Below are 26,566 nucleotides of genomic sequence, written 5' to 3'. Positions count from 1 at the left end.
CCATGGCCAACTGCCCAGCAGCTCCCCAGCATGGGGGGCAGGTGAGAAACTGGCAGCCTCTGTCGGGCTACTCACCTGGCACTGCGGGGGCAACTGCGAACAACCATGCCCCACAGTAAAAGGGGCAAAACCATGATCATTGCTGCGATAAGCTGGCCTTGTGAGTCCAGCTGGCCTTGTGAGTCCTTGTGAGTCCTGCCCGAAGAGTCCGCAGCCCCGCCCCACTCTCTGTAGATGAGCCAGCTCCCAGGGCACCTCGCATCAAGGACCAGCATCCCCCATCTGTGCTAAACGGGTTGCTGATGGTCAGACTGGCCCAGGAGACTGGGAAGGCTCGACCAGACACAATCCCCGGGGCTAGCCGTACTCCTGAGTTACCGCTTTCCTAACTTTTGCAGACACACGCATCCTGTTACAGTGCAGATTTCTTTCTTTCTTTCTTTCTTTTTCTTTCTTTCAATAAAATTTGTTGTCAAGTTAACTAGCATACAGCATATACATTGTGCTCTTGGCTTCAGGAATAGATTCCCATGACTCATCGCTCACATACAACACCCAGTGCTCATCCCAACAAGTGCCCTCCTCAATGCCCACCACCCATTTTTCTCTCCCCCTCCACCCCTCCCCCATCAGCCCTCAGTTTGTTGAGACTCTGCATTTCTAACAAACCCCCAATACTGGTGGTCTGCGTATCAGCCTTTGAGGAGCAGGGTTCTAGGTGACCCCAATAAAAGATGCCAACAGCACTTAGCTTCCTGAGGGATGGTTTCTGGTGGCAGTGGCCTCCGCTATAGACCCCTGCCACTAGCAAAACATAAAAGAAAGAGGGTGGGCTCTAACAGTTGTCCACTGCCAGGACTCAGGCCTACTGGTACCAGAGACGCTGCCTTCTGAATAAAGAAACAGGAGATTTCATCTTTCACCCAATCTCTGCTGACGTTTGTGTCCACGTGAGCCATGATTCCCAACCTCGGCTGTGCTGCGGCTACCTGCTCTGAGTCTTGACCCACAACGGTCAGAAAGAGCTGGTTACCCCAACGTGAGTACTCTGGACCAAGATCTCTTTCCCAGACGGACAGCTGCCACCAGCAAGGCGACTCCAATCAGATAAAACGGTCATCTGCAGCTTTCTCTTGTCTCTCAATTAAGGGGGGAAAAAATCCAATATGGTAGTAAGGGGCCTTGTCCAGGCCTTGCCAGCACACTTTAGATGAAATGCCAAGGAGAAAACAAGCATCCAGTCAGGGCAAATCCAGAATGTGTATCAATAGTGAGAGGTGTAAAAGGAGAAGGGCAGTCAAAAGGAAAGAGGTGTGATAGGACCTCCCTGATCTGCAAGGTGAGTTAGTCTTGATCTAAGGACAGATGAATGCAGAAAGTCAGGCGGACCAAAGAAGTCATTTCAGGTGAGGCTGCCTGCGTGGCCACTCTGGGATGCTGTGCTAGGTCACTCAGTTCACATCGCCCGCGGTCTGATCCGGAAGCTGTCAGCCGCCTGTGGACAGGGAAGCCCAAGGACATGCTGGTGTTTCCACTCTACCTTGAAGCTCTGTCTTCAGATCAAACGCACGCCTCTAACAACAGATGGGCCAGCTCTCCCATCAGTCAGAAGAAACAGCTCCTCTCTAGCTCTCCACAAAATTAGCCCCATTTTCTAATTCCAGAAACATCTGGCAGAAGTGGAGTCACAGGAATACACCCTTTTCTTTGTGTGGGCGGTCAGTTTAAACTCCTTAAAAGCTCCCTGTCCTCTGTTCGCCTGTGTGTCAGTCAGGACCTGAGTCTACCTGCTATTGATGATGTTAGAAATGAAAACCTGCTATCTGCTGTGAGAAACTGTTTCTTTCTCAAAAGAAAGTGCTAAATATCAGCATTTATTTATGGCTTGTCTGAACGCAGGGACAGGGCAGTTTCTGCGTCTTATCAGACCTCTCCCCCATCCCAGCCCCTTCCTCTGAGCACAACACACCTGGCTAGGCCCCCTATCTGGCAGCTGTCACCTTGAACTAATGTTTATCTGCCTGTGTTTCTCACCCAAGGAGATCCAACACCCCACAGAGCATAGGAACCTCTGCATTTCATCCCAGTAGCAACACACAGAGTTGTTTTTGCCTTGTCTGGATCCTACTAACATCTGAAAGAAAGAAAAAAAAAAAGATACTCTGTTGCCTCAATTCGACAGAGCCTCCGTGACTGGGAGTCAGCATCCCCAGCCTGGCGGTCTTCTGGTGCCACCTAGTGTACGAAAATGGAAGTGTCTCAAGCTCAGAGCAAAGTCCCACAAAGATTCCCAGATCCAGTGTGTATTTTTCAGGCTTCAGTCCAAACACTTGGGACTCTTACAGGTGTGACTTGTTTTTAAAAAGTGTTTCAAGAAAATAACTAAAATGCTCTGAACACCTGTTGTGATCTGGCCACTCACACTTAAGCACACTCACTGAACCAAATGTTAAAGCATTTGAGCTTTGGATGAATCTGTTCTCAATATGGATTGGCACCATTTAAAAGGTTATTTCAGCAGCATAAATGTGTGTAGTCATATAGCAATGGGCACTCTGTCTCCTGCCTCCCAAACCATTGTCATTGGAGGCATTAAAGCAATACCAGAGTATTCCAGCTAGGACAAGTTAAAGCAGCTTGTTCCTCCAGTGCAGAGGCTCAGAAAGGGAACTATGGCATATATTAGAGTCACCTGGGAGCTTTCAGTTCCCCGATATGTTGGCACATCTAAGACCAATTAAATCAGAGCCTCCAGGTGGGACCCGGGCTCAGCAGTTTTTAAAGCTCTGCCATGTGCAAGAGAGGTAATATCAGTCAGCAAGATGGAGAACCAGGGGATCCCAATTTCATCTCGCCCACAGAAACAACAAAAACTGTAAATAAACAATGACAGACCAATGAAAATAACTCAGGGAAAGCTCTGGACTACAACAAAAAAGCAGCAAAACTCCTGCAGAGCTTAAAACCCAAGGGTGGTCACATAGAACAGCACAGGAAGCATTTTGCCCACATCTCCCCCTCCTCAGGTCAAGAGCAGCTTGGTGCACGGGGATCCACTCAGAGGAAGCTCCTCACGGGGTAAATGAAAGCAGAAGAACCCCAGCAAGCCACACCACTGTGGATGTTTGCAGCCTTTACTACCATGGCCTCCCACGGTCTACACCATTGCTGATCCCAGCTCATGGAGCTGTCCAGCCTCCCCACCACCAAGCCCCTCCTCACAGCTGGGGCTGTCGGTGCAGTAAGATGTGGGGTCCTGCCACTGCTGTGTCCAGCACTTTGGGATCGAGACTTTGCCCCACCACCTACAAGATGGGTGCTACTACTGCCCTGAGCCCTGCCCTCAGCTCAGGTCGCAACTTTGTCCCATTACAGGGGCTGCTGTGAGCCCCACCCCCAGGTCCCAGGTCAAGGCTGGGAACCTTCATTGATTAGGCTGTGTGGCCACTGCTCTGACCCCCACCCTTCAGGTCCCAGGTGGCTGCTCTGAATCATTATTGCCAGGTCACACTACCTCTGCTCTGATCCCTGTCCCTGGGTTCCAGGTCAAAGCCCTGAACTGTCATTGGCAGGGGCACTGCTATGCCCTGAGTCCTGACATGCTCCCTGGATCCTAACATGTGGCTTTCAGAGGCCATCACTAGGGATGCGCTTCTGCTTTCCTGCAACCTTCCCTGAGGCCAAAGTTGGGACTTTGACCCACCACCATCCACGGGCTGTACTGCTACTGGCCTCTGCCCCCTGCCCCCCTGGGCCCAAGCTACCGCTGTACCTGCCATCCCAGGGCCTGTGCCACTGCTGCGTCACCCACCTGGCCAGAATCATTGCAAGACCCAGAGACCCAGACCCTGGTTTCAGAGTTCCACGTACACCCACCTTAGACATCAGCGTCACTGCCACGGGCAAATGCATCTGTGCCTCAAGACCCAGGAACAGTGGTAGCTCCACATGGCTCTGATCCCAGGACTCTGAGTGCCAGCATGCCAGACTATATGCCAAGAGGGATCCCCCCTCTGCTAGAACTTTCTCCCATGGACAAAAATAGGAGAACCGAAGATCCTAGCAATCTTCACCTCTGAATATCCCAAAAGCCTTAGCTACCACTGTCATCCAGTCTTGGCCACAGAAGACCCCCCACAACTCTGCGCCTACACTGACCTCAAGCTGATGAAGTTGCGTGGATACTACGCTGCTGTGCCTTCCAAGAACCAAAGATGCTGCATCCCACCCAGCTGGCACCCTTGCAGCCACCTTTTGGTGAAAGTTTTGCCCCACCAAAGCCAATTCAAATGGCTGGAAGAAGTGAATGCACTCCCAAATGTGCAAACATCTACACAAAGTCATCAGAAGCATGAAAAAGCAAACATGACACCATGAAACGAACATGATTTTCCAGTAACCAGTTCCAAAGAAATGCAGATCTGTGAGTTACCTGAAAAAGAATTTACAATAATCATTTTCAGGAAGCTCTATGAGCTTCAAGAGAATACAGACAATTTAATGAACTCAGGAAAACAACACATGAACAAAATGAGAAGTTCAACAGAGATATAAATCACTGAAAAAAAGAACCTAACAGAGACTCTGAGTTGAAAGAATGCAGTGAATGAAATAAAAAATGCAATAGAAATCTTCAACATTAGACTCAATCAGGCAGAAAAAAAGAATCTGGAAACTTGAGGACAGATCAAATTGAAATTACGTAGTCAGAGGAGAAAAAAGAAATTGGAATGAAAAAAAAGTGAGGAAAACCTATGTGAATTATGGAATACATCCAATGAAATAATATCTGCACTATGGGTGACCCAGAAGGAGAAGAGACAGAGAAAGGGACAGAAAATTTACCTAAAGAATGGCTGAACACCCCAAATCTGGGGAAAGTTTGGCCATCCAAGTACATCAAGCTCAAAGGTCCCCAAATAGATGCAACCCAAAGAGATCTTCACCAAGACACAAAATCAAAGACAAAAAGAGAATTTTGAAAACAGCAAGAGACAAAAGATTAATCACATACACATACAAGGGAATCTCAATAAGTCTATCAGCAGATTTATCAGCAGAAGCCTTGCAGGCCAGGAGAGGAGATAATATATTCAAAGTGCTCAAGGAAAAAAACTGTCAACCAAAAATATTTTACCCAGCAAAGTTATCCTTGAGCAATGAAGGAGAAATAAAAACTTTCCCAAACAAACAAAAGTTGAGGGACTTTATCACCACCATACCTGCTAAACAAGAAATGCTAAAAGGAGTTTTGAGGCTGAAACAAAAAGACACTAATTAGTAACATGAAAACAGATGAAAATATAAATTCACTAGTAAAGGAAAACATATCATCAAATTCAAAATACTCTAATACTGCAAAGGTTGTGTGTAAATCACTTTGAACTCCAGCATACAGGTTAAGAAACAAAAATGATATGGGGCACCTGGGTGGCTCAGTTAGTTAAGCGTCCGACTTCAGCTCAGGTCATGATCTCAGAGTATGTGAGTTTGAGCCCCGTGTCAGGCTCTGTGCTGACAGCTCAGAGCCTGGAGCCTGCTTCAGTATCTGTGTCTCCCTCTCTCTCTGCCCCTCTCCTGCTCATGCTCTGTCTCTCTCTGTCTCAAAAATAAATAAAAACATTAAAAAGAATTAAAAGAAAAAAAATGATTAAAAAAAAAAAACTATAGAGGGGCACCTGGGTGGCTCACTTGGTTGAGCGCCCAACTTCGGCTCAGGTCATGATCTCACAGTTCATGGGTTCAAGCCCCATGTCGGGCTCTGTGCTGACAGCTCAGAGCCTGGAGCCTGCTTCAGATTCTGTGTCTCCTTCTCTCTCTGCCTCTCCCTTACTCACTCTCTCTCTCTCTCCCTCTCTCTCAAGAATAAATAAACATTAAAAAAATTTAAAAAACCTATAGAAGCAATATTTTGTTAATGGATAGACAATATAAAAAGGGTAAATTGGTACACGAACAACATAAACTGTGAGTACAAGCAAGTAAATGTGTATAACATTTTTATGCAATTGAAGTTGTCAGTTCAAAATAGTTATAATTATAAAGTGTATTATGAAAGCTTCATGATTACCATAAAGCAAAAAAATCTATAATAGATACATGAATAAAAAAGAGAATGGAATCAAAGCATACCACTGTAAAAAAAATCATCAGTTCACAAAGAAACACAGCAAGAGAGGAAGAATGGAACAAAGTAACCACAAAACAATAGAAAGCAATTAACAAAATGGTGATAGTCTTTACCTATCAGTAATCACTCCAAATGTAAATGGTTTAAATTCTATAATTAAAGGCAAAGAATGAATAGACAAAAAATGGATTAAAAAAACAAAACCCAACTAAATGCTGTTCACAAGAAACTCATTTGTTCACAAGAAACTCACTTGCAGGCTTAAAGTAAATGGTGGAAAAAGATATTCTGTGCAAATGAAAATCAGAAGACAGTAGGGATAGCTATACTTACATCAGATAAAACAGACTTTAAGTCAAAAACTGTAACAGAGACAAGGAAAATCATTATATAATGCTAAAGGGGTTGATTCACCAAAACGATATAATTACTGTAAACATCTATGTACTCAATATTGGAAAACTTAAATATATTAAATAATTATTAATAGATCTGAAAGCAAAAATAGACAGCAATGTAGTAATAGTAGGGAAATTCAATACCTTACTTTTAACAGTGGGTAGATCATCCAAAGAAAAAAAATCAGTAAGAAAATAACAGACTGGAATGACACTTTAAACCAAATACCTAATAGACATATATAGAACATTCCATCCAACTGCAGCAGAAAACACATTCTTCTCAAGCACAAATAAAACATTGTCCAGAATAAATCATATTTTAGGTCACAAAATAAGGATTAAGAAATTTAATAACATTGAAATCATATGAAATATCTTTTCCAACTGCAATGGTTTGAGACTGGAAATCAGTAACAAGAAGAAACCTGGAAAGTTTACAAATATGTGAAATTTCAACAACACACTTCTTAACAACCAATGGGTGAAAGAAATCAAAAAATATCTAGAGGCAAACATAAATGGAATCACAACACACCAAAACTTATGGGATGCATCCAACCCATAGACAACCTATCATTACACCTCAGGGAACCAGAAAAAGAAAAACAAATTAAGCCCAAAGTTAGCAGAAGGAAGGAAATAATAAAGATTAGAACAGAAATAGATGACATGAGAACTAGAGAAACAATAGAAAATATCAACAAAACTAAGGGTTGGCTTTTTGAAAAGATAAACAATTGACATTTAGGTAGACTAAGAAAAAAAAGAGAGACCTCAATAAAATTGTAAGTGAAAGAAAGACGTTATAACTGATACAACAGAAATTCTAAAGATCATAAGAGAAACTGTGATCAATTATATGCCAACAAATTACATAATTTATAAGAAATTGATAAATTCCTAGAAACGCACAACTTACCAAGACTGAATCATGAAGTCATAGAAAATTTGAACAGACCCATAACAAGCAAGGAGATTGAATTAGTAATCAAAAATCTCCCAACAAATAAAAGCCCAGGACCAGATGGCTTCACAGGTGAATTCTACCAAAATTTAATGAAAAATTAATACCAATCCGTTTCAAACTCTTCTAGAAAATTACAGAGGAAGGAACACTTCCAAACTCATTCTATGAAGCCAGCATGACTGTGATACTGAAGGATACCACAAGCAAAGAAAATTAAAGGCCAATATCCCTGATGAATGCAAAAATCCTCAACAAAATACTAGCAAATCAAATGCAAGAACACATTAAAATGATCACAGGGATTAAAATGATCAAGAGGGATTCATCCATGGGATGCAAAGATGGTTGAACATAAGCAAATCAATAAATGTGATACACCACATGAATAGAATGAAGGATAACAATCATATGATCATTTTAAAAGATGCAGAAAAAGCATCTGACAAAATTCAACATCGTTTCATAAAGAAAAAAATCTCTCAACAAATTAAGTATAGAGGAAGTGTTCCTCAGCATAATAGAAGTCATATATGACGAGCCCACAGCTATATTGTATACAGTGATGAAAAGTTAAAAATCTTTTCCTCTAAGATCAGGAATAGACAGGGATGCTTACTCTCACCATTTCCATTTAACGTAGTACTGGAAGTCCCAGCCATAGCATTTAGGCAAGAAAAGGAAGTAAAGGCATGAAATCAGAAAGGAAGATGTAAAATTATCTGTTTGCCGATGACATGAGCTTATATATAGAAAACCCTAAAGACTCCACCAAAAATCTGTTAGGATGAATAAATAATTTCAGTAAAGAAGCAGAATATAAAATCAACATACAGAAATCCATTCTATTTCTATACATTAACAACAAACTACCTGAAAGATGAATTTAAAAAGCAATCCCACTTATAACAGCATCAAAAACAATAAAATACATAGGAATAAATTTAACCAAGGAGATGAAGGACCTGTATACTTAGAACTCTAAGACACTGATGAAAGATATTAAAGAAGATACAAATAAATAAAAAGATATCCCATGTTCATGGATTAGAAGACTTAATACTGTGAAGATGTTCATACTACCCAAATTATCTACAGATTCAATGCAATACTTATCAAAATCCTAATGGTATCATTCACAGAAACAGAAAAAAGTATACAAAAATTTGTATGGAACTACAAAAGGCCCTAAATAGCCAAGGAGATCCTGAAAAAAAAGAAGAAGGAAGAAGAAGAAGAAGAAGAAGAAGAAGAAGAAGAAGAAGAAGAAGAAGAGGAGGAGGAGGAGGAGGAGGAGGAGGAGAAGGAGGAGGAAGGGGAGGAGGGGGAGGAGGAGAAGGAGGAGGAGGAGGAGAAGGAGGAGAAGGAGGAGGAAGAGGAGGAGGAAAACAACAACAACAACAGCAACAACAACAACAAAGTTGGAGGTATTACACTTTCTGATTTCAAGCTATATTACAAGCTATAGTGTGGTACTGGCATAAAAAACCATCATATAAACCAGTGGAAGAGAATAGAGAGCCCAGACAAAAACCCACACATACATGGTCCACTAAATTTTGACAAGGGCACCAAGAACACACAATGGGGAAATGATATTCTCTTCAATAAATGGTGCTGGGAAAACCTGATATCCACGTGCAAAAGAGTATAACTGGGCCCCTATCTTACACCACTCACAAAAATTAACTCAAAATAGATCAAAGATTTAAATGTAAGACCCGAAACCATAAAACTCCTAGAGGAAAACATAGCAGAAAAGATCCTTGACATAGGTCTTGGCAACAATTTCTTGGATAAAACATCAAAAGTACAGGCACAAAAACTAAAATAAACAAGTGAAACAGCATCAAACTAAAGAGTTTCTGCATAGCAAGGAAACAATCAATGAATTGAAAAGGCAACCTACAGGATGGGTGAAAATATTTGCAAACCATATATATGATAAGGGGTTTATATCCAAAACATACAAAGAATTCATACAATAGCAAAAAAGCAGATAATACAATTTAAAAATGGGCATAGGACCTGAACAGACATTTCCCCCCCACACACAAAAAAAAGACATACAAAAGGTATTTGAAAGGTGCTTAACATCACTAATCATCAGAAAAATGCAAATCAAAACCACAATGAGATATCATCTAATGGGATGGCTATTATCAAAAAGACGAAAGGTATCAATGATGGTGAAGATGTGGAGAAGAAGGACACTTATATGCTGTTAGTGGTAATGTATATTGGTATGGCCATTATGGAAAACAGTATGATTCCTTAAAAAATTTTAAATTGAACTACCATACCATCCAGCAATCCCAGTCCTGGGTATATGTATCCAAAGGAATTGAAATCAGTATCTCAAAGAGATATCTGCACACCCACCTTCATTACAGCATTATTCAAAATAACCAAGATGAGGAAACACGGTAAAGTGTCCTTCAACTGATGAATGGGTAAAGAAAATGGAATATTATTCAGCCACAGAAAGGAAGGAAATCCTGCCGTTTGCAACTGCATGGATCAACCTGGAAGGCATTTTGCTAAGTGAAATAAGCCAGACTGAGAAAGACAAATACTGTATGATATCATTTACATGTGGAATATTAAGGGGGGGGGGCAGTTTCACAGAAACAGAGAATAGAACGGTGGTTGCAAGGGCCAGGGGAAAATGGGAGCGGCATACATCCAAAAGTACAATCTTTCAGATTAGGAACAGTAAGTGCAGAGGAACTAACATACAGCGTGTTGGCTAGTTAATGCTATGGTATTGTTTACTTGAAAGTCACTGAGAGCAGATCTTAAGCATTCCCGCCACAGAAAGAAAACAAAGTTAACTGGTGACTATGAGCTGAGGGATGTGTTCATTATCTTGCTCTTGGTGATTGTTCTGTAATGTGTACATATATCAAATCATCACGTGTACACTTTAAGTCTGTACAAATGTATTTGTTAATTATTCCTCAATAAAGTTTCTAAAAACGCTGCACATGTGGTTCCCAGGGACTTCAAACGGCTGCTGCGACCCTTACTGTCTGAGGCTTGGGAGGACCCGAGAAGCAAAGATCTATGCTGCCTGTGACAAACACACCCTTAGACTTGACCCTCCCCCCACTCCCCGGGTCAGTGACATCCTGAATTCCCTTTTATCTTGAGCACTTTGAAGTCTCCCTTTGTGACAAGGGCAAAGTGAGAACGGGAATTATTTACTGTCCTAATAATTGCTACATAGACCCTGCACAGTCTCGGTTTTTGCCTTATCTTCTGGCACTAGCAGAAGGCTTCTAAACGCCCATCACCACAGCTGCATAACCAGACAGGGACCCTTGAGATCAAAAGGAGGGCCCCACCCCCAGGACAGATTTTCTCTGAAATGGGAGAAGGCTGCCTTGCAGGATCATTCACCCCTTCTCGCCCCTCCGCCTTTTGTGGGATGTGGGTGTCACAGTGACAGGGAGGGGGCTGTAAAACTGAAAACCACAGGGAGAGGGCTTGGCCCACAGGGACCTCTGGGGAGGCCCTCTTTCTCCTCGCACCTGGGTGCTGCCTGGCTCCTTGTCGCCAGTCTGCCCAATGAGGTCGATGAAGTTGCCTACTAGAACATGCAAACAAGGGGCGCCTGGGTGGCTCAGTCAGTTAAGCATCCGATTCTTGGTTTGGGCTCAGGTCATGATCTCACAGTTCGTGGGTTTGAGCCCCTGCTTCGGATCCTCTGTCTCCTTCTCTCTCTACTCCTCCCCAGCTTGCACTCTCTCTAAAAAATAAATAAACATTAAAAAAAATTTTTTTTAAAGAACATGCAAACAAACCAAGACAAAACAAACCACTTTAAGTTTAAGGGGGTCTCTCCCCACCCTGCACTGGAGGCTGCCCATCTTTGGAGGCAGAAACAGGTGTAACTGACAAGTGACAGACTTGAATTCAGACTCCTGGGTTCTAATTCCAACTGTTTGATGTGACAGGTCACGTGACCCCTCTATGCCTCAGGTTCTTCATATTATAAAACATGTAACACCTGCCTCATAGAGCTATTGTGAAATTAGATGGGAAAATCCAATGAGAACAAGAAGGCTGGTGGGGTCTCTGCTCCTGTTCCTTCTCCACCTCTTCCTGGGCTGGGCTACCCCTTCCCTTTCTCCTCCAACTGCCTCACTCCCCACTCTGATTCTTTTCTAGAAGAATATAGTTGGGGAGTCCGTTTGAGAGAATGTCTAGATCTTACACTATGGAAAGAAAATGCAGGACAGTGAAAGGTCTCCCAGAATCAGAAAGAAAATCTGGATTCTGATGCTAAATCCAAGGTCCAGAGCGAGCTCCTCAACCTCTTGGGCTGCAACCACAAAATAAGGGGTCTGAGTGGATCAGCTCAAGGACCTCTTGTCACCCCAACCCTCAGACAGTGCATGTATTCAGAGGCCCAGCCTTGGATTCATGTGATCTGGGGTCTGCCTAACAATTCACATCAAGAGTCATGAAAGGACCGACTAAAACCTTGGAACCAGCACCTGAGAGTGGAGGGTGAGGGGGCACAGGCGTCTCCCATTGGAATCTCTACAGCCACGGTTCACAAACAGTGGGCACTCAAATCACCTGGGGGCTCACTGAAAATACATATTCTTGGACTTACCCCTAGAGATTCTGATTCTGTGGCTTTGGGATGTGCTTGTACAACCTGGCAGTTTCTGATGCCACAGTCAGGGCACCACATCCTGACAAGCATGCTCTTTGTTTTTGTTTTTATTTATTTAAATTCAAGTTAGTTAACATACAGTAGTCTCAGGAGTAGAACCCAGTGATTCATCACTTACATGGGACACCCAGTTCCCATCCCAACAAGTGCCCTCCTTAATTAATGCCCATCACCCCTTTAGCCCATCCCCCTACCCACCACCCCCCCAGCAATCCTCAGTTTGTTCTCTGTATTTAAGAGTCTCTTATGGTTTGCCTCCCTCTGTTTTTATCTCATTTTTCCTTCCCTTCCTCTACGTTCATCTGTCGTGTTTCCCAAATTCCACATGAGTGAAATCATATTTGTCTCTGACTTATTTCACTCAGCATAATACACTCTAGTTTCATCCACCTTGTTGCAAATGGCAAGATTTCATTCTTTTTGATTGTTGAGTAGTATTATTCCGTTGTATACATATATACCACACCTTCTTTACCCATTCATCAGTCGATAGACATTTGGGTTCTTTCCAAAGCACACCTCTATCCCTTGGATAAATACCTAGTAGTGCAATTGCTGGGTCGTAGGATAGTTCGATTTTTAATTTTTTCGATTTTAATTTCCATACTGTTTTTCAGAGTGGCTGCAACAGTTTACATTCCCAGCAGCAGTGCAAAAGGGTTCCTCTTTCTCCACATCCTCACCAACATCTGTTGTTGCCCGAGGTGTTCATTTTAGCCATTCTGAAAGGTGTGAGGTGGTATCTCATTGTGGTTTTGATTTGTATTTCCCTGATGAGTGGTATTGAGCACTTTCTCATGTGTCTATTAGTCATCTGGATGTCTTCTTTGGAAAAGTGTCTATTTGTGTCTTCTGCGCATCAAGCATGCTCTTAATAAAGGCTTCAACTATGTGTGATAGAAGGTAGCCCCACCCCCACCCCACATGGCTCTGCACTCACCTGCTGAATACCTTTGGCCATGTTAACCTCCCTTCTCTGAACCTGTCTGCTCTTCTATAAAGTGTGGTTAATAACACCTCCTTTCAGGGAATGAGTTGTCATTTTTGAAGACAGGTTCCCTGGGCCATGAGTCTGCTCTTCCATATCTATACTGAGGAGTCTCTTTGCGTATCAAAAGTAGATGCCAGGAGAGAGAGGAGTGATTGATTGATTGATTGATTGAATGATTGATTCATTCATTCATTCATTCAAGAGAACAAATCTACACCTTTATTTACTTTTCAGTCAGTTTAAATCCTTGAGGGGTACAGCATCACACGGATTCTGTGGCCAATGGCTTTAGCATGAAGGTTACTTCGGAATTTGGCACGAACCATGTCATTGTTTCCATGAGCGTGAGGTACCATTCCCCAGATTACTCTGGTTTTATTTGGTTTGCCACCAGGAGTGTTGTTGTTCTTTGCTTTGTACACATAAGCACCTCTCTTGCCTAGATAGAATTCAGTTTCATCTCGAGCATAAACACCTTTTAAGAAGGCATGTGTGATCCCTCTGGTTCCAGAGACTCCACTTACAGCCAGCAAAAAATGGCTTTGGACCACAGCCTTCCAGGAGCCCTGTTCCCAGAAGGCCTCCACAGGTTCCAAGATGGCAGAAAGAGAAAGGCCCAGGAGAGAGGGGATTTAGTCAGGACTGTAGCATCTCAGCCCTCCAAATGTTCTTCCAAGGCTGGCTGATCCAGCCACACTTTAATTTTACAAAGTCCTAATCAGGTGAGAGCAGGTGCCTCCCTAAGCCTGGGTGCATCTTTCACAGACACGGTCTTTGCTGTATGAACCCTACAAGCGTGGCATCTAGAGGCCAACCGAGGTTTGAATCCTAGCTCTGCCACTCAGCAGCTGTGTGACCTCAGCAATAACTTTACGTTTACATTTACAGAATCAGGAAAATATGAACTCAACCGGTTGTGGTAAGGATAAACAAGGTGATCAATGCAGTGCATGGGCAGAAGGTCTAATGCTATCAGACCATTACTGTCATTGTCAGATTGACAGACTCTGGACCTTCCTGGAAAAAGCATGAGCTGTGAGAAGAGGGGTAGAATCCTCACCAATTAGGCACTAACCTTATTTCTTTAAAAAAGAGCTTTATTGTCGTGTAACTCACAGGCTACAACACTGACCCATTTTAGATGTATGACACAATGGCCACCACCCAATCCCTCCAGCACCCTGGCCCACCCACGGCAGCCACTAATCTACTTCCCATTGCTCTAGATTTGCCCTTTCTGCACATTTCATATAAGTACAATTTTATTTCAAATATTTATTTGAGAAAGAGAGCATACACGCATGAGAGGGGGAGGGGAGGAGAGAGAGGGACAGAGGATCTGAAGCGGGCTCTGCACTGTCAGCACAGAGCCCGACATGAACTCACGAACCATGAGATCATGACCTGAGCCAAAGTGGGACGTTCAACCGACTGAGCCACCCAGGCACCCCTCATACAAATACAATTATATGTGGTCTTTTGTGACGGGGTTCTTTCATTTACCATGTTTTTAAGTCTCATCCATGTTGCAGCGTGTATGTACTTTGTTCCCTTCTGTGCCTGAATGATATTTCATTTTATGGCAAAATCTCATTTTATTTATCCATTCATCTGCGGATAAACATTTGGGTTGGAGCTGTTATGTTGTTGTATAGCTGTGACAAACACTGCTATACAAAGTGCTATGAACATTCGTGTTCACGCTTTTGTGTGGACATGTGTTTTTAGTTCTTGGGAGAGAGGGGAGTTGCTAAGTCAGAAAGAGTCTCTGCTAAAACTTTTAGGAACTGCCACACTGGGTTTCCAAGCAGCCACACCGTCTTACTTTCCATCAGCTGAGCCACAGGGTTCCGATTTCCCCGCATCCTCAACACGTTATCTTTTTTATTACAGGTGTCCCAGTGGGTGTGAATGGTAACCTTGCATTTTTATTAAATTCTACTATGTTTTTGTGAGTTTTTACGAATGTACTCGCAGCCTAATGTTAAAACTACGGAATAGTTTATAGAAGGAAAGTAAATGAAATATCCCCTCAAGGAAAGGTTGTAACAGAACAAAGAGAGGGAGCTGCCCTCTGAAAGGTGAAACAGAACAGCCCCAGAGAGAGCACATGGCACTGAAGAATGTGGCACATGGGGAGGTTGTACGTGGCACACGGGGAGGTTGTACGTGGCACACGGGCAGGCTTATAGAAAAATGCTTCAGGCCTGCTTGTTCCCTCTTAATGTTCCATTCCCTTTAATTCACAAATGACTTTCTGGATCTGTAAAAAAAAAAAAAAAAAACAAACAGGCCCTTTTCCAACAGGGTGGCATTCCTGACAAAACTCTATATTCAAATGTCAGCTGACTGGGGCGCCTGGGTGACTCAGTCGGTTAAGCGTCCGACTTGGGCTCAGGTCATCATCTCGCGGTCGGTGAGTTCAAGCCCCGCGTCGGGCTCTGTGCTGACAGCTCAGAGCCTGGAGCCTGCTTCGGACCTCTGTCTCCCTCTCTCACTGACCCTCCCCCGTTCATGCTCGGTCTCTCTCTGTCTCAAAAATAAATAAACGTTAAAAAAATCTTGAAAAAACAAAGAAACAAAGAAACGTCAGCTGACAAACCGATTTGTGTTTTATTATTCTTTGCTCCTCCAGGTAAGACCTACTACCCAACATTAATCTATCACACAGAATGTGGCTGCTGTTTGCCAACTGAAGAGCTAAAATAAATTCCCTATTTCTGTGCCTTCATGGGTCCTCTCAGGACGTGTCTAGGTGGTTCAGTGAGAGCCATTTTCACAGAATTACAGCTCTGATTGCCTAGGTCATTACCAGTCTCCACCTTCAGGCAGAAGCACTTAAAGTGCCCCAGTCAGAGGAGTGCATCTGCTGTTTTTAGCTTGAAAGATAAGGACAAATAGTCCTTAACTTCGCAATGTGTGTCCCCTCAGGCCAAGTCGGCCAGTGGGAGGCTTACCACCCACAAACTCTGTAACCAGATACCGATGAGGAGAAGGTGTGTTAGTAAGTGACCTCAGGCATGCCCAAGGCAATAGTGAGGAGCAAACAGAAAAGGAGGAAGAAGAAAATGGGGGGGTGTGGGGGTGGGCGTGTAAACTAAAGAAGGAAGAAAATCATGCCACTGGGAAAGAGCCTGGCTTTGCCGGCCCTCACGATGATTTTGCGAGGACAAGCCAAAGGCAGCTGTGTGTCACAGTTAACAGTGGTTTACCCTGTGGGCCAGACTGCCCTACGAGGAGCCATAAGCTCCGCAGACTTTGCAAGAGGTCTGCGGCACACATATACCAAGCATGGTCTATAAATGGAAAAGTCTTATTCTGCAGTTTTCCAAATACACATAGATCTGGTGTGGATGATGAAATACTTCTCATTTGTAAATGCGTGAGTAATGACTTTTCTCATTGTCTATTGTTTTTCTAATCACTGGACAACTAGAGCACAACAATGTTCATGTTAAAGGGTGGCTTTGTTTTTGAAAGGTGTAAAAGCACCTTCACGTAGGAGTTCATACGTATGTGTGTGTAAATATATTAATATATATAGGTCCTAAATGTCCACTAATAGGGGACAGGAAAAATAAGTATGGTATAGCACAGGGGTCGGCAAACGATGGCCCAAGACCTGTCTTTGTAAATAGTCTTACTGGAACGCAGACATTCAACTTGTTTGCATATTGTCTATATGCTGTGCAATAGTCGGGACAAAGGCTGTATGGCTCAGAAAGCTTAAAATATTTACTATTTGCCCGGTCAATGTTTGCGGACTCCTGGTATAGCACATCCTGAAACACACTGCAGCGTGCAGGTGCATGCGAGTGAACAGGGAAGTAAGGGGGGGAGAGGGGCAGGGAATCCCAAGCAGGCTCCACACTGTCAGCACAGAATCCACCGCATAGCTTGATCCCACGAACCATGAGATCATGACCTAAGCCGAAATCCAGAGTCAGACACTTGACCAACTGAGCCACCCAGGTGCTCCCCACTGCAGCTACTTAAAAATAAAGTCAACACCAACTGCATATAAGAACAAGGAAAGACGTCCAGACACTGTCTCCTGAGGTGAGTGGGTCCCATTTGTTTGGGCTGCACTCAAAGACAGGAATTCCAGTGCTGGGGAAGAACAAGACCCGGGAGGGAAAACCGAACTCTGGGCACCGATGCCCGAGAGGGGCAGCCCCTACACCATCTGGCCCCAGTCCATCCCCAACCTTGGAGAGGCCTGGCGGTCCCTCCACAGCTCCGGCCCCTGAAAGACTTCTCCACGTGTCCGTCCCCTGGGGCCAAGGACTGTTGAGGGCTGTGGAGGGAATATCCCCTCTTCCCTCCCTGGTTCTGAAAAGGATAAACAGGGAAAGAGTAAGGATGGAAGCTCACATATGACCAAGGCTTTAGGTCAGTTTGCCCACACTGAGCCCCAGAATCCAGCAGACGTCCCCGCTGAGGTAGAGCTGTGCCAGAAGGCCCGGGCCTCCCGAATGGCATGTTGACGCCCACTGACGTGGAGGCAGCAGGCCCACGCGCATTAACTCCATCCCCACAGCAGGACACAGTAAATCCCGGACATGAACACACCCACGCTGTGGACCCTGACCCCTCCGAGGGCAGGGTGAGTGGGCATTTTCTCTGTAGCACATTAAGTGTGCAATCTTAGGCAATTTCTTCCCCTTTCTATTCATGACACAGGGTAACCGTGAGGCTTAAAACTCTGCATACCAAGGCCTGAGCACAGCACCTAGCATCTAGCAATGCTAATATTTAGTAAATGTTATTGTCTTATGTTCCGATGGCAGTCCAGTTTTTATAGTAAGGGCATATTTTGCTCCTGTGACCGATGATAGAACACCTGCTCCGACTCCCTCCCAGTGGTTCTGACTGTTGACTGACAGGCAGGAAACCGCTATGAAAAGTGTAAATCCTGAGCCAAACTCTGAGTACTAAAAAAGTACTAATTAAGTACACACTTTATATACAAACCATAGTCAGAGGATAGTCAATAGCCTAAAATGCTTTTATAATTATGAAAGAAAGAAAGAAAGAAAGAAAAAGAAAGAAAGAAAGAAAGAAAGAAAGAAAGAAAGAAAGAAAGAAAGAAAGACAGACTCTGAATTCAAAATGACCAACTGAGCACAAAAATTCATCTCCTATACCTCCCAAGCCCCCATGAAAATGATAGAAAAGCAGCAGAATAAAAGTGTTAAACACCAGGGTGCCTGGGTGGCTCAGTTGGTTAAGCATCTGACTTCAGCTCAGGTCGTGATCTCACAGTTTGTAAGTTCAAGCCCCGCATCGGGCTCTGTGCTGACAGCTCAGAACCTGGAGCCTGCTTTGGTTTCTGTGTCTCCCTCTCTCTCTGCCCCTCCCCCACTTGAACACACACACACACACACACACACACACACACTCTCTCTCTCTCTCTCTCTTTTTCAAAAATAAATATACATTTAAAAAAAAAAGTTAAACACCTACCACAAAGAGACTGGGAAAGGAACATGTCTGACAAGAGACTTAAACACATTCTGGAAAACCACAGAGGGAGGTCTGCTGAGGCAGGCCCTACTCTCTCCTGTATTTAATGACTGAACTTCCATTCAATCAAACTCACAGAAGGTGCCCCGACTGTCCCTCCTATAGCCAGCTCCCTGGTTCCTGGTGAGCAAGGGCAAGAAAGCGAAAGGTGGCAGGCATCACCTGGGCCTCTACCCAACACGAGTCCCAGTCCCTGGCCCTTCTACATAGGGGGTCCACAATCTCCTTCTCAAATTGGAAATCAGAAGGGAAAATGCAAAGTGATTTGCTCAAGTTCAGTGCAGCTGGGGGCCACGCCCGGCTGGGACTGGGGCCTGCCCCACATCACCTACCCCATTCCCCACCCAAAGCCACCCACCACCAGCACATCTCTAAACCAAAGTATCAGAGCAGAATAAAAGCACAACTTCTTGCCCTTTTACAGCTGCTGAGTCAGCGGGGAAGTGGGACACCCAGGGAAAGGCCACACACAGAGCCCCTCAGGCCCCCTCTCTCCTTACAGAGCAGTGCTTTCCTCCTACTTCTTTCTACAAAACTGGGGTCTGTTTTGAGAATATTTTTTGAGGTGCTGTGAGGATGACACATCCATCATCACTTACACTCTAGAATCCACAGAGCCTGCCCTGCCCCCTGCAGATGTCCTGCATCGTCTGAGAAGCGGCCACCGCTCCATCCCACAAACAGAGAAAAGCAGAAGGAACAAGAGAAGTATACAATGGTTTAATAGAAACCACTCGGTGACTGTAAATGATTCTATACAAAATAAACCTTTAAAACTGGTGAAGAAGTCACACCCACCACAGGAGGTGATCAAACACATTAGGTGAGGTTACCTAAAAGGTGTTTGCAAACTGTTTAGAATCAGAGCAGAGGCCTGCAGAATCTTTAGCTCTTCTGTCCACAATGTTTCTACCAAAGTTAGTTGGTTTATCGAAGCCACTTCTTCATCTTTCATATGAGAAACCTGGAAAGCATTTTAAAATTATTTTTTTCTTGCAGTAAAATATACGTAAACATAAAATTGACCATTCTGACCACTTTTCAGTGTACACTTCAACGGTACTAGGTACCACACAATGTTATGTGAGCCTCGCCACCACCCACCCCACAAGTTTTCCATCATCTCTAATGGAAGTTCTGTACCCTATTAACACCAACTCCCCAGCCCCTGGTAACCTCTGCTCTACTTTCTGTAGACTCTGAATTTGCCCATTCTAGATAACTCATGTAAGTGGAATCACACAGTATGTGTCTTTTTGTATTCTAGTTTATTTCACCTAGCATAAGGTCTTGAAGATTCATTAAAATTATTTTTCAATCCCAGTGATGTTTCCATTAAAATGAGTTGATTTCTCATTTAATTAAAACATTTGCTAAATAAAAATATTTTTTAAAAAAAGAGTACTTGAAAATTTATCCAATATAAACACAATGCTAACGGTCAAAAAAACCCCAGAAATTACACCAGTGTTCATCTATGTAAGCATCAAACAATGCCCGAATAAGGTGTAACAGCAAGTACAAAATAGGTAACTTCTTAATCAAAACACTTCTTTAGCAGAAGAATGTGATATTCTAGAAGCATACCTTTTGAAGCACTGCATTGGTCTCCTCTATGAAATAATGGCATATTTTCTGGGCTATGTCCAAACTTGTCTTCTCATTTGTATCTGAAATGATTTCTCCAAGAAGTACTTTTTTCCAGCATGTACTAGAACCAAATTGTTCAGTAACATAATGTCAGCAGGCTCTCAAAAAGTAAAGAAGGCTTTTACACCTCAACACAACACACAAACTCTTCTCCTGTTTTTCTAGAAGCATAACAAAACTCACTAACCTCCCTAACCTCCCCCCACAGATTCCCTAACCTCCCCCCACATGCAGCTCCTGTGTAGAAGCAGACAAGGTATAGAAGCAAGAAGGAGGAACAAGCGAGAGTAAGAATCAAGATAACTGCCGCTCTTTTGAGGGCAGGCACTTAACTGTGTTGTCATCGCAATCCTGTGTCTGGCACGTAGGTAAGTGGAGTCATGTCCACCAGCCACGGAAACAGAGCAGATGACAGAACAGGAAGGTGAGTTCCAGCCAAAAGGACTAAGGACTGAGGAAACAGGTAGAAGAATTTTCCTTCTCTTCAAGTGACTTTCCTAAACTATGGTAAACTGGACAGAACATGTTTCACAAAGTAAAATGTTCTCAAGATGGAAGGAGCAATCTACAATGAAGCCTTCCTGTACACACAGGTCATTCCCATTTTATAATCCAAATATATGTAGGAAATGGGGTTGAAGGGGCAAGTGGGACCAACTTTCTGCAGGCAGAGGAATGTAAGTGCTTCAGGCTAAGCAAGAGGGAGCCACAGCAAGATCTGAACCAGAAGGTGGCAGAGCCAAAACTACATGCTAGAAAGCAGCACTAAGCAGAGAGGAAGAGAGTGGAGGAAGAGATTCTGGATGCAGAGAATCTGAAGTGGAATGGCTTAGGAAGGGAAAAGTAAGGTGACAAGTGTCACATCGGAGTTGAAGTATACACAAGTCACTTAGAAGTTCAGAACAGCTGGCAACCCACACAGGGAATAAAGTCTTAAAGGTCTTGAGCTTTAGAGATTACAACTGAAACCTCAGGAGTAGCTAAGTTTTCAAGGAAGGTAGGAAGGATGGATGGATGGATGGATGGAAGGAAGGAAGGAAGGAAGGAAGGAAGGAAGGAAGGAAGGAAGGAAGATATGCTATATGCTATTCCATATATTCACTAGATGCTAGGCACAGTGTTTCATATAAAACAATCATCTAATTGAATCTTCACAATTACTTAGCAAAGAAAGCATTATTATCCCCACATTAGACACAAAGAAACTGAGAACTGGGAACAGTAAAGAACCCACCCTAAGTGACAAAGCTCAGGAGAGGTAGAAACAGCATGCAAACACAGAGCCGGCAGAATCCCGGCCTTGGGCTTCTTCTGCCACACCACTCCAGACCATTAGGAGTAAGTCAAAGGGAGGAAAAGCGGTCCAAGGGTGACCTTTGGGAAACAGCCTGTTGTTTTATTTAATTTGAGGTATGTGCCTAAGGACTTATACCTTTTTCCAAGAAGGACTTAAAGACCCTTAACATGAGCACACAGGAGATGAAACAGGTGAGATGAATGGACAGGAAAACAGGACAAAGGAATATTAAGGAAGAAGGAGAAGATACAACCAGGATACACTGCATGCCTTAAAATGCTACACATTTGAAGGAACCACAGACTTGCCTCTGAGTTTTCTAGCAAACAATAAAGAGAAAGAAATGTATCAGACACAGAATCCACAATGACTGTAAAATAAAAACACCCCATCTGCTGAGAATGAACACAACTCTTTCTGCTGTTGAGACCGGGGAGTAAGTTTTCTCCCTGCGTCCCTGCAGAAAAAGAGGTAAGCCATATCTTAACAGCTGCCATGGAATAAGCACCAGCTACTTCGAGGCACAATGCTAAGGGTTATCTCTACGCATCAATTCATTTAGTCCTCCCAACTGCTCAAGGAACGGGTCACCGTCTTCAGCAAGTCCTCTCTTCAAGTGCTTTCTCTCACCTGAGCTTTTGCCAAGTAGTGGACCCGGGCTGAAGGAGCTGCCTGGACCAGGCAACACGCAGCCATATAGGCGGACAGTCCTTTCCATGCTGGGGGAGGGACTGGCAGCCTGAAGGTAATGTTAAGGAGCCTAACCAGGACATGTGTCTACACGGGGGGTCCTCTACCTGCCTCCCCCACGGAAAGGCCTCTCCTTTAGCAGGGGTCTGGATCTGCCCCCGGGGAGGATACAGCTCCCCAAGAAGCGATTTGTCCCCAGGGAAAAACTCGGTACTCAAGAGGCTTCCCCCTGAACAGTGACGATCCATTTTTTAAAAAATATTTCCTCTAAATAATGCAGGTCACCAGGGAAAAATACCTAAGAATAAAAAGTTCTCAGGGCCACGTACTCTGATTATGACTCTAAAACCAGAATTCCAGAAATGGCAAAAACTTAGAAGTGAAACACTCACCACACGGGCAAGTTCCATAAAGAATAAGCCACCCAGTACACAATGGCATATCTTCCTCCTCCCAGGCTGACTGTTTGAACTTAAGCTAAAAGAAGCCCCTGGGTTATGTCCAGGTTTAAGTACCGCTCATGACCGACACACGTGAAACTTACAATTCTTCAGCTTCCAGACATAACAACTTAAGCGCTGTGAGTAACCTCCAAGATGGTCCATCCCATCCAAATGTCAAATTTCTAAAGCATAAGAACAAACAATTTCACACCTGTCATTTCAGTACTTCATGGCACCGTGGCAATGGCTGAAGAGCCAAACATTTTCTGAAGGGGCTGAACATTATGTAACATTTTGTATGGCATCTTGGTCACAATAGTAAAAGAGAAAACTAAGTCCTCAAATACGTAAGAAGAAAGCCAGAGTCAAAACAAAACAAAACAAACAAAAAAACCCCACAAAACTCTTTCTTTAAAAAAAAAAAAAAAAAAAAAAAAAAGGTAAAAAACAACCTTCCAACAGATTGTGATAAGGAGCTGAGCCTGGCCAGAGCAAGAGGTCACATGCCACAGGCCCCAGAGATGAAAGGTGAAGAATGCGCAACACCCCGGGCATCAGACAAATGGCAACCACCACAGCCAGACTGCTCTCACACTGCTACTGGATCATTTCAAACTTGGTTTCACTTACAGAAGAAAATCTGAAAGGAGAGACTCGAACCCTGTGTGTCCCACTTGGCGTGGAATCACCTAGCCGCCCCCGCCAGCCCTGCTCCCTGAATGCCTGCAGCACGCCGCAGGGTGACTGAGGGCCAGCGAGGCCTGCGGCAGCCCGATGCCATCCCAGCTGACCACGTGCTGAAGGCACATCGGTCTCCCAACGGATATAAACAGGGCTTTCTTTTGGTTCGATCATTTAATACTTCAAATTTGTATCTTATATTCCCAAATAATCTTCTTGAAAAGTATCTTACACTCTTGTGTGCCCGCATCAAACACGATTTAGTACACATAGTAAATGCTCAGCGAATACCTACCTGTCAACTGGAACAAGTCAGGAGGTATCTCAGACCTACAGAAACCCTACCCTCCATTTTCTCATCAAAGTTTCCTGAAGGAATAATTTTAAGAAACACTCACTCTATAAAGTCATGATCCTTTAAAATGGAAATCTTCTTGTTCATCTGTTTATCTGTTGATGGAAGATATTTAACAAGTATATCTATATAAAATAAAAAGATCAGAATGAAATTTAGGGTGTCATTTGACAGACATGCGCGCCTTCTAAAGTTATTCTACCTTCTCAACAATCAAGACGTGTGTGAACAGTTTTACCTAATTCACATCGAAAAGCTCCAGTGGAGTCCAAGTCAATGAATCTTTATTTGGCCCCTGAAAAGCTACAAGAATTCCAGGGCAAGGGACCAAACATCCACAGTCTCAACGCACGTTCCCACTAAGCCCATGAACCCACAAAACCAGGTCGTTAGGCAGGATGCTGGGAAGTTACACTGACCAGAAACGCAGGAGCTGTACAAACATGAGGAATTGTTTGGAACATAAAGGTTTCAAGAGCCAGAATTCAAAATTGGATATTTGTGATTGTGATCATTAGCAATAACATGCAAAAATTAAAGTTTTTTGGGATAACAGGGTAATGCCTGATTTTTCTGTTTTTAAAATTTCTCTTTTGGGGTGTCTGGGTGGCTCAGTCAGTTAAGCGTCAGACTTCAGCGCAGGTCACGACCTCGTGGTGAGTTCAAGCCCCGTATTGGGCTCTGTACTGACAGCTCGGAGCCTGGAGCCTGGAGCCTGCTTTGGATTCTGTGTCTCCCTCTCTCTCTGCCCCTCCCCAGCTTGCTCGCTCTCTCTCTCTCTCAAAAATAAACATTAAAAACATTTTTAATTTTCCCTTCATATTTGTATGCTTTTATTTTTTAATGTAAAAATAACTAAATGTAAACTTTGTTCAAAACTGACAAATTAATATTTCATGGTCATCATTAAAGCTATTCTGATAACAGGAGGTTAATCTCAAAGCTAGTTTTCTAAGAGACCCAGCAAGGCCCAGTTTTTGCTTTTTTATTTCTATTTTGAGAAATAATATTATTATTCTGCCTACAGGATGGAGTTGTTTCACCTTGAACAAAAGTTTCCATTTCCATCAGAACTTGTTTTAAAACTATCCCAAATTATGCATTCAGTAAACCTCTGGCCATATTTCTTCATAGCCTAGAAAACTATTTCTCTGCTGCATCAAGAGAAGGGAAGAAATCAATTTTCTATGTACTGTTATTAATATTACATTTGGAATTTCCACAGCATAAATTTAATAGCTCAATTATTTCTTTTAAATAGTAATACCAATGATGGCTAATTAGTAGGCCGCAAAAAATAGAAATGAAATCAAGATTTCATCATGACATTAAACACCCCAAAATAAGGACTATGTAAAAGATTTATTCCTGTGATTACCACAGTGCCTCACACAGTAGGTGCCTAAATAAATTTTTATGTTTTGCTCTCCAATCTATCCTGTATTTAGTGACAGTGACAATGTCTCAGTACAAACATTTCTATTTCTTCTCATCTTTTCAATATTATATTCATTTCCTCAGCGGTTTTCCTTTTCTTCTGTTCTACTGTCCGACTTAACCCAACACAACTTTTCTCAGTTCTTCCTATCCTCGATATCGATGAGGCTTTGTTGTTTCACTGGCCCTATCTAAGGGAAGATAAATGGTATGTATGTTAAGGTTCTGCCATTTTTACTAAAACTTAAAAAAACTATATCCCAAGATGGGGAGGAAAAAAGAGTTATATCATCTTAGTAAGAACAAAGTTGATTCCAACCTTCGGAGACATAAACACAAGCGTGAGGATTATGGATGGAAACGAATCCATACTCCAGGAGCAGTCGCTGATTATCATGAGGGCCATAGCAGATGAACACCTCTTCATGCTTCCTACAGCTTGAAGCTGTTCTAATTTCATAACAGCGAGTTTCCTCATTAAATGCTGCTTCTACCTAGAAAGGAAAATTGTTCAAGTTTTTTTAAAGCCAAGCATACAACTAAAAATATTAAGTTATTGTATTAATTTACGGCAGATGCAGCTTTCAAACACTCATCACTGAATCTAACCACCCGTCGAAAAAGCCACACCTGCACCGGGGCCTCTTGTTTGCCTCCACGTCACCCCTCCGTAAGAGAGGGGGTCCTGCCCGAGGATTCTCGGGATGGCTGCACACATGACACCTGACAATGGACAGGTAAGACTGACAGCCGTTTACCAGTCACATATACAGCAATAAGGACACACCAGCCACACAGGGCTAACCGGGGGCTATACTCAGGAGCAGTGTGACCAGCAGGGGCCATGGGGAGCAGGATCTGGAGTAACGAGAGGTGACCCCCTGGCTCTCATGGGAAGATGTGATTGCTTGCTTGAATAGTTTCAAGGACTGGCGGGAAGGTGAAACCCGTTAGGTTGAGGCCAGGTGGGGTGCTCTAGTCTAGCTGATGGGGCCACCGCGGGGGGTGGGGAAATCAGCCTAGCCTCTGGGGGGCCCCGTGAGACCCAAAGACATCAAGGCAGCACATGAATTTCAGGTTTTACAATTCACAGCCTTTGAGCAGCAGGATATCGGTTGACACAATCACGTGGATTCTGTGACAATTCTGTTAGTTAATAGATGAGAAAGGAAAAGATGACCTACCTGCTCTCCACAATAAGGAGTGGGTACAGGCACGGAGGCCTCCATACTAAGCAGTAAATCCCAGTGAGGGCAAGGACCAGCACAGGCTGAAATTGCCAGCTTGCAGCACAACAGATGAGGACTATGGTCT

The 26,566-nt window shown here is 43.5% G+C and overlaps 1 protein-coding gene across 3 annotated transcripts in view; it reads right to left on the bottom strand.

The window, feature by feature from the left end:
- SETD4 (SET domain containing 4) overlaps nt 1-26,566 on the bottom strand; it is a 136,866-nt gene that overhangs the window by 93,117 nt on the left and 17,183 nt on the right. For 2 of the 3 annotated variants that reach the window (XR_006207829.1, XM_042957201.1), the window contains exons 7-11: nt 25,572-25,746; nt 23,859-23,940; nt 22,881-22,961; nt 20,287-20,410; nt 19,533-19,663 (exon numbers count right to left, since the gene is read on the bottom strand). Coding sequence is in view for 2 of the 3 variants with exons in the window: in XM_042957201.1 (XP_042813135.1) it covers nt 19,533-19,663; nt 20,287-20,410; nt 22,881-22,961; nt 23,859-23,940; nt 25,572-25,746 (593 nt within the window). In the remaining variant the exon portion in view is untranslated. Of the gene's footprint in view, nt 1-15,342; nt 15,437-19,532; nt 19,664-20,286; nt 20,411-22,880; nt 22,962-23,858; nt 23,941-25,571; nt 25,747-26,566 lie in introns of those variants that run through there. The other variant, XM_042957202.1, reaches the window with a different exon arrangement.

Source organism: Panthera tigris, chromosome C2, assembly GCF_018350195.1.
Source record: "Panthera tigris isolate Pti1 chromosome C2, P.tigris_Pti1_mat1.1, whole genome shotgun sequence".
NCBI lineage: Eukaryota > Metazoa > Chordata > Mammalia > Carnivora > Felidae > Panthera > Panthera tigris.
The sequence above is the reverse complement of the archived record's forward strand: the minus strand, read 5'-3'. Positions and strand labels throughout refer to the sequence as shown.